Source organism: Agelaius tricolor, unplaced genomic scaffold, assembly GCF_023055355.1.
Source record: "Agelaius tricolor isolate 1412-34295 unplaced genomic scaffold, bAgeTri1.0.p SCAF_2, whole genome shotgun sequence".
Taxonomy (NCBI): domain Eukaryota; kingdom Metazoa; phylum Chordata; class Aves; order Passeriformes; family Icteridae; genus Agelaius; species Agelaius tricolor.
In genome coordinates this window covers 37,489-50,143 of record NW_027269262.1, presented here as the reverse complement: position 1 = coordinate 50,143, position 12,655 = coordinate 37,489, and the positions used below count along the sequence as shown (strand labels likewise).

General features: G+C 34.5%; 1 protein-coding gene across 1 annotated transcript in view; it reads right to left on the bottom strand.

Annotated features, from left to right (window-relative positions):
* Nucleotides 1–362: 362 nt before the first annotated feature.
* NFX1 (nuclear transcription factor, X-box binding 1) overlaps nt 363–12,655 on the bottom strand; it is a 45,082-nt gene continuing 32,789 nt past the window's right edge. Inside the window, exons 19-22 of the mRNA XM_071449990.1 lie at nt 12,406–12,551; nt 8,973–9,017; nt 5,713–5,814; nt 363–4,226 (exon numbers count right to left, since the gene is read on the bottom strand). Coding sequence (XP_071306091.1) covers nt 4,151–4,226; nt 5,713–5,814; nt 8,973–9,017; nt 12,406–12,551 — 369 coding nt within the window. The 3' untranslated portion in view covers nt 363–4,150. The remainder of the gene's footprint in view (nt 4,227–5,712; nt 5,815–8,972; nt 9,018–12,405; nt 12,552–12,655) is intronic.

The window sequence follows — 12,655 nt, the reverse complement described above, 5'->3', positions numbered from 1 at the left end:
AAATCTCAGATTACTTCCCTAAATTTCTATGAGCCATCTTGCACTTCATCTGAAATATCAAGTCAGGCTTTTGCTGAAAATGCATGACCTGGGTTAAAAGTTTAGGGAGGAGCCAAATTATTTCAAATCACTTCAAAATTCTGATTTTTCAGACTGCTTGCTTTTTGAGTCTTTCTGTCACTTACTAAACTGTGATGGCAGAGTTCTTATATCATCCCTCCACCTCCCATATATCATCCTGAATTTCTTATATCTAATGCTCACAGAACTTTAATGTTACATTATCCTCACTTCCCCTCCCCCCACCTGCCTTACAGTCACCATTACCACTTAATGGTGAACAAACAACAATGAAGGGACCGTAAGTTACAATAATATATTTTATTGCCAAGTAGCATTTAGGCTGACATAATAAAAGGTTTTTCATATAACCAAAATGCACATTTCTATCCAGAATTGTCTCTCCTGTACCTCTGAATTCCAAGAAGGCAGCATACTCTCCATTTTCTGGGGAGCCCTCTTTACTTGCTTCATTCTCCACACAGCATTCATTTAAAAATCACTTCAAATCCAGGAAACCACATACTTTATTTAAAAATTTGAGGAAAAGGAACTTACCAAATGTCCATTTAAATCTTTACACTTGTTTCTCTGTGATGTCTCAGTCTTCCAACTCTTGAATACCAGGATGAAGTTTGCAAACAATTCCAAAGCACTGAACTTTAAGTTTAGATTTATTTTGGGTTTGTAAAGAAAGCAATTTTACATCAGTAACTTGACAAAATTAAGTTAAATATAGATCTTTCAACAAATGACAAGTGTTGTAGAAAAACTTTACTTTGCTCATTTTGAGGCAGATAATGTAAAAACTGCCACAGAAACAAGTGATCTTGAAGTTTATTTATGTATCTTACATAATTTTATGTTAAATCCAAATACTGAATATTCAGAGCACTTTAAATATTTTAAGCTATACAGACAGGTTAACAGCAGAGCCCAAATGCCAAACTATCTGCCTATTTTAAACATAATTTTAAAAGCACTTAATGAAGTTGCAGGAATTCCAACTGGTATCACATAACTTATTTCAAAAGATGCTTACTGAGAAGTACTTTCTTCAAATATATTTACAGGAGACAATATTATTCTTAGGGCTGTGGAAAATTGCTAGCATACTGAAGCTGAAGTCGTAAGTTAGTGATGTCACCATGATTTTTGCCACTGCCTTCACTGATGCAAAAATTTCTTTTATCTACTTATTCTTCTGTTAGATAAAAGGTGTAAATGCCAGCTCAGATTTAAAAAATAGCTATTTGAAAAGTATTTCCACAAGGCACATGTGCAATATGAAGCTAAATTATCACATATATCAAATTTCCAGCCTTTATTACTATTCCATATTCCATATGAAAGTCACTGATACATTGCCGCAAAAGCAAAACAAAACAGAAACAGCGCCACTGTTAACCTTTGCTGAATTCCTTCTTAAGGCTATGTAGCTGAGCTCCAAGGGGAAATCACTTTCATGGGTAAACACATGGTATCATATTTTTAACCAAGTTACTAAAATGAATTTAAAAAAAAAAGATTTGGTACTTGTGAATTGCTTCATTACTACAGGTATGGATCCCACAGCCATGACTTAGAGATGTGGGACATATAGTTCTATAAAAATGTTTTAACATTCACATTTTTAAGAAGCAAGTGATAAGAAGTACGACTTCTCAGTATGAACACATTCAGTAATAATTACTAATCTTAGCTTGAGAAACTGAGATTACTTCCATTTTCTTATTACAAGCAGTGGCAAATTGACTGCTGAAGTGTGTCTCACCAAAGCTGTTGAGCTTTTATGTTATGCCATAATCTGATAAAAATTCCACTAAACAGAGCTGAAAATAATACCACAAAAACCTTTTAGGTTTTAAATTTCAAATCAGAGGCACAAATGTGATGGTTTTGGCTTCATGTGAATCTGTGAATCTGTGAATTTGGCTATTCATGTGAATCTGTGAATAGTTAGTAAGCTTCAGCTTTATTGTATTTATTATCAACTAAACCACTTTGATTTTTTGTAATGTTAGGTCTACCTATAGTAAACCAACTGTGTGTGCTCCAGTATACATGCATCTGACTCAGTTCAATGTACATGTGTGCCAGGTCCTGTCTAGAACCAACCTTTGCGGCTTAACTACATACATTCTTAATAGAGGTCTTGCTAGCTTTAAATCAGTGCTATATTAACATAGCTCTCAGTTTCAAAACCAGGAATAGCCCTTGTTTGGCCACATTGAGACAGCACTTCTCTGCAAGCACTGGTACAGATACAGTCCTCACACGGAAGGGATTGAAGAAATACATTCCTGGAAGTAACTTATTTCTTCAGCTGAACTTAGCAATACACCTTGTAGAATCAAACCATAATTTGCTTAAGAAATTAAGGGCAATGCAAGACATAATGATTTAATTTTCATTTCTGTTCGCCAAGTATTAAACAAAAAGAGTAAAACAAATTTAAATCACTACATACAAATTTAAAGCTTGAACACTCTTAAAGGTACCTGTTTTACTTGAAACACTTCAAATGTTTAGTACCATTTAAGACTGCATTTTTAAAAATGTGAAATAATAAACTCCTACAAAAATATAAAATAATAGCAAGCATTTTATTTTTAAACATTTGGGGGGACAGATATGGTTTGTGAGTTTTCTACTTTTTCTTCCATGTTTCATGAGCTGTTCAATTGAAATGTAGCCATGGAATACTTCATAGTTAAGGCTCAGGGTCATATGATAACTCTACGTGAATCTAAGCATGAGTAAATGCTTTCAATTTTTTGGCAACAAATCTCACACTACAACGTAGTGAGCCCCTTTTTATCATCAGCCTCCTATGCTGTATAGGGGACTCACCTCAAGTATTACACGTAGCAGCCACAAGGAATAAGAATCAGAGTGCATCAGCGTCAGAGTTCCTAAAGCTATTAATACAAAAAACCTTCTCCTCAGGAGAACAGATATGACTCCAATTCAGAGCTGTACCACCTCTTCTGATCAGACCTACAATCTCCTCTCCCAGAGAGCTACTTACCTATCTTAAATCAAGATCTGGAAACAATTCACCATCATGAGAACACTCAGGCGTCTTTCAGTGTTTAAACTGTCATCCCATTTTGTTAATGGCATTTCCCGTAAAACAAAGATTTTCCATTGCCAAATAGCTTAGGCAGTTGGACTTATAAATTTTACAGATTCATAACATACTAAAACCAAACTTCACACATTCATCTTATGCTTGCACAGTACAGAAAAAAATATAAACCACAATAAAATCATGCACAGAACACCAAAATAATATATGAAGTCTGATTTTGTTCAAGGTCTTGAATAAAAAAGTAGTAGTGTTAGTAATCTCATGTTGTGGGGTTGGTTTTGTTGTTGTTTGGTTTGGGTTTTTTTCTTTGTTTTTGCTTGTTTTTCTTTTTAAACACATCAAATATGAGATAAATTAGAGTAAGTTTTAATTCCCCACCTTCCCCAAATACTGGTTCTTCAGATTCCAAAGCAATTCTGTGTTCTTAATAGGCATTTATGTATGTATTTATACTTAAATTTTATATTTCTTTCTATGTAGAAGACTAACTCAAATTCTCAAATTTACCACAATAACACAAAAGTGAATTAATAAAACATCAATATACTTAAAGAATATCCCAGTGTTTTTATCACAGATTATTTCTAGTCCATTTTAAGTTGTGTGCGATACATCAAAATAAATACTTGAGATTTATTGTTCTTAATATTCCAAAAATATATCTGCTTACCATCAGTTCTCTTGCTTCAAAGTCATCAATGAAAATCAAAATTATTCTGACTGCACATTAGATACAAAATTGCACCAAACCCAGATTTAATAAACTCATACTACTATTAGGTATTATGCAGTTACATAAACTGTTGAAATGCTTAACTTTTTAATCTAGCATATCTAGCTAACTTTAGATGTTAAATTATGAATATACTGAACAACTGGTCATTTGACAGATAATCAAAAAGCACCTCACACAATAACTTAGTATTTTCACCTCTAAGCTTCTGTATCATAATCTATGTGATTCTTATTCATCTGAATGATTCTGTATCAATCACTTCAGTCCTGGACATCAAAGTAGTCAATAACTGGTTCTTCCTTTAATGGTTTGGATAAACCACTGTTTCCACTAGTCCTGAAATTACAAGAATATTAGATATTACATGCATGGAAAAAAAAGATACAAAGTAAACTGAATCACAAACTCCCATAACATCTCAGTGTGCACATACACACTGCATTGGTCAATAGCATGTAGTTCTAAACTAAGTTTTATTCAAAGTATCTTAATGCTCCAGAAAGCCTTTGTTTACTGAATTTTTACAAAAACATATGACTGATTAAATTAATGTACATCAACATGTGTCTGAATGGACTAAATGTCTTTTGGGGTTTTACCAGAAAATGTAATTTACCAGTAATATTTATTAGAAAAATTATACTGTACTGAAGACTAAATGTTCAAAATGCCTTTTTAAAGGAAACAGCAAAATAAATACTGTCAAAGTGAGCTGATGATCAAACCTGCTTGCTTTCAAAAGCAAGAGTAACAAAAAATATACGGTCATAGCAAATCCAAACACTGTAAAGATTTTTTTCAGTAAGACAGCATGAGATCTTCCAAAAGATTTTGTAGAATTAAGAATTTCTAAAGAAACTTTACTTCTAGTAATGAAAAATAAATGGCTAAGACCCTCTATTTAATTTTGCTACATAACTCCTTGGCATTAATTAGGGTCACTGAAGACAGGGATCCCACAGAAGTGGAAACAAACAGTATCAACCTATTAAAAACTGACACTGAGTTACACCTTAAGCAATCCTTCTAGAAATATGTTTTGCTCTAGATGCTTAGCTCTGAAACAATTTAAATTTTTTCAGAACAGCCTACTTTGTATTCCAGCAGCACCTACCAAAAGTAGTTACTGCAACATTAAGCAGTCCCTTTCTGCAAAAGGTACTTGAACATAACTTCAGATGCTCATCTGCAAAAAAATTTGGGAGGAAAACACTTCTAAAAGGTAAAACCTGAACAAATAAAAAGCCACCCATTAAAAAAAAGAATTGTAACTATGAGATAACTACAAGTATCTGAAGCTGGCAGGTCATACAACATAAAGACTGTTCTTTTAAGACTATTCACCAAGATGCCTTATATACCCTATATTCAGTAATTCTTACTATTTGACAAAAATTGTGGGTCACCTTTAATCAACTGTGTAGTCATATATATACAAGAAAAATACATTTAGTACCAGTCCAAATAAATAATTTTATGCCAGTAAGACACTGGTTAAAGGTAAAAGAAAAAAAAAGAATCCCAAACCTCCAAAAGAGCACTCTCTTCCCAACTATCTAATATTTATTTTAAAATAATTTTAAACCCAAATTATATTTGTTATGCTACTACTCATATACCACACAGCCCATCTCACATTTTCTTATCACTTCATTTCATGCTTACGTCTGTGGAAAGAACATCTTAATGCATACTGCGAGCTCCAAAGCAGAAAAAAGGGAAAAAAGCAGACACAGAGCATAAGAAGCTGAAGCTCAGGAATATGTTCCTTGGGGAACTCAGCACAAATTGAAGAATAAGGTTTTAAATCCAAATTCCTTACTTATCTGTTTGTTTGTAATGAAGAAGAGGAGGTGCAGGCCTGCTCTGCATTTCTTTATCTAGCACAGAAGTTAAGGTATTGCTTGGACAAACGGATTTCCCTCTAAAGAAATAAAAGAAAGAGTATTTAGTTCAATAGGAAATCATGCTCATTAAGAAGTTGGGAATGAGTAATATTTGTAAGTAGCAATTTTGGTATCAGAGCTCACATTTGTCTTAAATTGTCTATTCAAATATTTCATTTTCCAGCCATGGAGATCAACACTCCAAAAAATACATTTTCATTACCAAAAATCTATCCAGTATTCTAAATGTCTCTTCACTGCTGTCTATAAAAGATGCAGAAGCAGCTTACTAGATTTGAGCATTGGTACCCAGACTTCTTTTCCACATGTGAGGTCCACAACTCTTTTCTACTATGAAGTGCACTAAATGATCAACTGTTAAAATAGCAAAACTGGGATACTTATACTCTAGGGCAACATATCTGTTCTTTTAAAGAACAAGATATAAATCAGAAGGAAGAACTTAATAGCTTAACTCAGCACCACAAGAACACAGTTCAATGAATCTTCACAACATATCTAAAATTTTGGAAACACCTTCTCAAATGCTGGCAGTAAATAATGTTGAAGTCATTGATCACAGCACTCTGCCAAAAGGCACTCTCTCAAACAACACTGCCTCTTCCTTGTAAGCAGTTCTAGGTGAATCAGATCAGAAGAAAAACACTATGCATTAGAGTAGGCAATTTAAAAAATCAGCTTCTTCTGTCCTCCATGCTAATTACAATCCATTATGTGACTGCCACCACACTTGTGCCTGTCCCATCTGCAGTGTAAGGGTCACCCCACAGCTATGGTTACAGGGCAGTATGTTCTCCAGTATAAGAGGACAATGTACTTCAGCGTATGTATACTTATATATTTTAGGCAGTGACTCACACTCAACTTCAGCTGGCAATCTCTGCCTAAAGGCTGGAGAAAGAGGAAGGATATATATATTAAAAAAAATAATAATCTGGAAACACACAACCCCCAACACCCAGGAAAAAAAGTCCTAGAAAGATCTTTCCAAAAGGCATCTAACTGAAAAAAAAATCCGAATCATTACCAAACACACTATCTTTAATAGGTTGTGGAGATCTCTTAAAATTTCATCTGAATTTACGAGCCACTTTTCAAGAGTGAGTTTGTCTTATTTCACTTGGATGATTTAACTGCAAGACTGAAAGAGCTTCCACTGTTAGCATCTATTCCATTCTCAGTTTCTTCTTCATCTTATCTGGGGGTAGATAAGCCTGAATAAATTAAAATTCTTAAACCTCATCAAGGTCAATTTTTTACCCTTCCTGCACGTTCTTCTAAACCCATGCTACTGACATTTTCAGACCAACCTACTCCTTGTACACTAAATTAAACTGCATTCCTGAAAGGTTTTTATTGGGTATTAGAAAAACGTTCTTCACTCAGAGAGTTGCCAAGCATTGGAATAGGCTGCCCAGGGAAGTGGATGAGTCACCATCCGTGGAGGTATTTAAAAGATGCGTAGGTATGTTTAGGGACTTGGTTTAATGGTAGGCAGACTTGACACTACTACTGGACACAATGATCTTTTCCCAACCTACATAATTCTGTGTCAAGCACTAAATAAGGACGTTTCCTCCTTATTTATTTTATTCGTCCATTTTTAAATATACTCCTCCAGATAATGAGATTCTCTGTGTTTGGTAATTACATTAACTTCCTACTCAATTAATACCATCATATGCATCTTGTATCTTTCAAAATTACATACTGAATAGGAACAATGCTGCAAAGCAATGGGTTGCATATTGTTTTAATTCCAGAAATGTGCACATGTTGAGTTCCATGCTTTGTCACATACTTGAGAAGTCATACTTTTTCCCCACTTCCCTGAGCAGTTGAAATCTCACATCAGTACGCAGATGAATGCCAATTCTATTTCAGAGCTTACAAAAATTATGTATTTGTCTTATTTCCATTATCTTCATCTTTTTTGTTTAATAATATCTTGTTTATATCAGTCTGTATTTAAGGGCAAATTTTTGTGATATTGTGGCAACACAGATGAAAAACTCCACAACATTTCCAAGGTTAAGTCCACTAAAATATTAAGTGGTGATTCCTGAGCCCCTTTCAGTATTGTTTTAAACTGAGTACTGACATTCTATTCCAATGAACTACAAAATCTTACAAACATAGGTGACCAATTAAAAAAGCATTCCCATCTCCCCAACAGTTAAAGTTTTCATTATTTGGAAAAAAAGTTACTTGTCAGAGGCCATAATTTTTTCAAGATTATATTACATTTACAGGTACACTGTAACAAGCATATTACAGTCCTATCAGTTGAAAACAGGTGATTTTCCTCTCCTGTCTAAAACAGTTTAAAAGTCCTTTTCTCCCTTAGCGCTAAGCCTGCCATATAAAGTCAAATGCTCACACTGCTATTTCAGTTACAACTCAACTCTAGAGTTCTAAGTGGAAAAAGACAACAGTGGTAGATGGGAGGGTATTCTGCTGTCTTTCATGTTTATCAACTGTGATATGAAAAAACATGGAAAGTAAATTGCCTGGAGGTAATTAAGCAAAAAAAGAAGGAAGTCTAGAAAGGCCTTCAACAATTAAAGTAAGTTGTCTGTCCTTATTTTAGAATATCAGACTATATCTCACTTGTATAGTAAAAAAGAAAATAACTGACAGCTCTGAAATGCTGGGAACAGAACACTTGGAAGAATACATGTGGCAGTAATTTCTACTAATTAGCTAAAAAAAAATCTTCCTGAAAAAAGAGAATGTTCCTGCATTTTAAGAAAGTAAAGCAGCAGTTCTGCTCTAAAGTTAAATGTTCCCAGGATGTAGAGAGTTAATATAGCAAACTTTTAAAAATCAGGAGGGATCAAAGCCTTGTGAACAATCAGAGATGACCCTGGAACCAAATTTGCTTTGGTCACTTTGGTCATATTAAGGCCTAGACATGTTTTAGCTTTGACAAAATTTAGCATCCGTCAAAAAAAAAACAAAACAAAACAAAACAAAACAAAACCAAAAAAAAAAAAACAAAACAACCAAAAAAAAAAAAACAAAACCAAAAAAACCCCCCAAAACAACCAAACAAAAAAAAAACCACAAAAAAACAAAACCAAAAACAAAAAACCCCAAAAACCCAAAAACCTCAACAACAAAAAACACACCAAAAACCCACAGGGGATTTAGAGACGAAAATCTATAAACTTACACTTCAGCAAATTTAACACCACCTTCTGTATGCATTGGTGGCACACTGATTGGTTAAAGGAAAAAAAAAAAAAGATGAAACAGTCACTCACATTTAGCCCATGTGGAAAAACCCCAAACAACTGAATTCAACAATTCAACTAAACAGATGCACAATAGGAAAAAACCCCTTTGATTAATTAATTACCAGAAATAAGAAAGAAAGCAGACCCTACCTAACCCATGGTTATCTATCATCAGCTTTGAAAGAACTGTTGATATGAAAACAGAAGGCTCTGCCAGTATTTTGGACATTTTGATATGAAAGTTGCCATTCTTCATTTCATTAACTTATTCTCAAAGTAAGGAAAAGAAAAACCAAGTGCCTGCCTCAAGCAACAAAGTTGAAATGACACATTTTTAATGGCAGTACAGAAAAAGCATGAATGTAAATCATCTGCTGATTCTAAGGCTGTGCTAGTGCTTACAGGATAGCCTGTTGTATAAAACTGAAATGTGGGAATCATGACTCAATTTGTCTTCTTCAAGACTTCAAGCTCAGTTTTTGTAACTACAGGATGGATCAGCATTGAACTGTTTTGGTATGAACTACTACAAAATTCTTTGTCCACCAATCTGTTCAGACTTATTCCATGTAGTCTTGCAAAAATGCACCACCATCTTTCAGACTGAGCAGATTTTTCTGAAAAATGTCTCCAAAAACTGGTAGCAGTTGAGGTGGAATAATGAAGCAAATGGCTCTTTAACAATCTCCTGATTGTTTAAACTTCATATATTCTATGTTAAAAGCTTTCCAGAAGCAACACATACTATTCTCAGGGCAAACAATTTACAACAACATTTAAGGAAAAAACAGTTAGAAAAAGATGCAGCTTTCTTCTGAAGCAGGACTGCTGTTAAAACCACCTTTGCTGGTGACCAATAGCAGTATTTGTACTTAAATGTACCGGGATGTGCAGTGTTTTCTTTCTGTGATGCAACTGCCATGATCTAATAAGGATGTTCCGTGTGGTTACAGGGGGTTTAATTTCTTTAGGTCTTTTATTCTGCTGATTTTGTATAGTCTACATCTAGGTATCCATTTCAAAACCATTTTCAGACTAACCTTACTGAAAGGAGAAAAAAAATAGCACAGGACACATCAATGAAACTATGACAGCATGTGGCTTTCTCAGTGAGAACCATGTGGGACATTGTCACCTTCTTGAGAAGTCCCCTTGTTCATGAGGAAAAACTGAGCCTAACGTTTTTCCTGGAAGTAAAAGGAAAAAGATCGGTCTTACAGGAATAACTGCCCTCAAAACCACTTCTAGGATTTCTCAAGTCCAGACAAGCTGCTTAAACACTGGCCACTACATAAAAACAAGCAGGCACCCCTTTAACAGGCTCTGGAATCCAGAGTTATTTGGAGAAGGAGGAAATTTTTACTCATCTAAGTAAAAAACTTTAAAAAAACACTGACAGGTACAGTGAAACACAAGTGTGTACTTAGAAAAGAAAGTTTTACCCTTCTCATCACAACAGTCTGGATATAACTTCTGAACCTTGTATTGCAACTGTTCAAAAGATGGTGACTGCAAAGATGCCCAACAGGCAAGCACAGAGAAAGGCACTTGAAAGGATCCACTATGGGTCTTACACTCCAAATGACACCCAGACCTGTAATTCAGGTTAAGCTTAACAGTCAGTCAATACTGGGAATGATCTTCTCTTTGGTTATATGGGCAATGCTGCACACGAGTGATTCTAATGCAGCTAATATGACCAACTTTTACTGATGGTGATGGAGGCAAAGTTTGCCCCTAGATCTCTGGAACAGGAAACAACCTGGTTGGAGGAAGCTTTTTTAGCACCAAGGAGACTTTCTCACCCTTCTAACGGACTTGTATAGGGATATTAAAATTTGAATGACAAAATACTGGAGTGTGAAGAGAAGGAATGGTCTTTTTGCCTGAATGATTTTCATTTATTTATACATGAAAGAGCCCATGATAGAAATACAAAGGCATTGCTGAGATAGAATGAAACAAAACCATTTTGACTTTCTGGTGATTACTAGCTCTGGGAGTTGAAGAAGCCATTGTGAAATACTCAAAAATATCATTCTAGAACATGAGCTATTTTTCATGTGAGGCTACAATGTTTTTTATATTTTGAAGAAGTGGCAAATAAAAAGAAAATTAAAAGAAGCTTTGGAATAATCCATTAAATTAAGAAGTACTGCTATGCAGCTGAAGAATAGTCTCAGCAGACCATTCAAGTGTCTTTTAAGAGTGGCAGTAATAAAATAGAAGCATTTGCATTCTGCGCAGTACGCTACTCCCTGAGAAACCCAAGAGAAGAAAAAGTGTGCAATATATCCTAAAACCAGAGGAAGGCCTCCCACTCTCAAGTTGCGGAATATCCCTTTGGTTTTAAAGCATAATCATCTGCCCTGCTCCTTTTATCATCTTCACTAATTTCTCATCTGCCCTCCTATTTCTTTATTATTTTTTTAAATAGACATTTTTTACATATGAACTCTTTGCTCATCTTCCTTTACTTGAAACAAAAAGTATCTTACATTGTAAGATCAAAGTAATGTTCCATCTCTCTTGGAAGAAATCAAGATTGTAGCTAAGCTACCAACTGATGAACAAGTTCAGGAATAGCTCATGGCACTCTAATAGCATGGAAGATGAGAGATTTCTTACAACTGCAGTCAATATTTACAGTTAAAAACAACTGGTTGTTAAATAGTCACAATTTGACAGCACTAAACTAAATATGCTGATGAATAAGGAGAACAATCAATGAAGCTCTGATACAAGAAGTCTTCCCATACTATGTCTTTAGTCCAATCACCTTAGTTTTTTCCTAGCTGTATTCCCTTAATTTTCTTTTCTACAATGAACTGCCTTCTGTGAGTGTTCTCCAAAACATTTCATTTTTGCTACAAAATCTCTTCCATTTGCAGTAATTCCTGTTCCCTCTTTGTCCATTCGCTAAAGAGAGAGTATACTCTGTGATAGGTTCATATAGATGGAGAAATATGTTACAATAACCAGATTTTTTCAAAGATGGTGCAAATTTAAGTATGATTTCTCAACCCAGAAATTAGTTTTCATAAAATTTTATTACATACATTATTTTTGATACCTCTTTCAAATCTAGCTGATGACCAATAGTTACTGGAAAGATGAATGGAAAACAATCTTGGAGAATATTTTCTTAGCTTTTTTATTTCTAATGGTGTTTTCTTCTCTGCAGATTTACTTGAGTAAATAAGCCCATTAAACTATTAATTCAAAAACTGCTTTAAAAATTATTCTCCTGGAAATTACTACATTTTGCAAATTGCACTGTAAATAAACTCCTTCTGTTAAGTGATAAAAAAACCATCCAATCATTTAAACTATACTGTAAAGATTTGAAAGCAACAATGAATTACATACTTCACTGCAGTGATAACAACATTGCGCTTTGGTTCGTTGTCATAGCTCACACTTTCAATGCCATAAACCTGAGCTAATTCATGGATGATTCTGCGGTGATCTCTGTTCATTGGTGGGTAACAATGACTCTTCTTTGTGTGCTTGCCCTGAATTCAACAGAAAAGGTTAAGAAAGAAAAAAAAAAAAGGTGAAGTTTTCCTTCAGGAGAGCCAGGGGGAAGGAAACAATGAAAAAAGTGTTTCTACCTCTA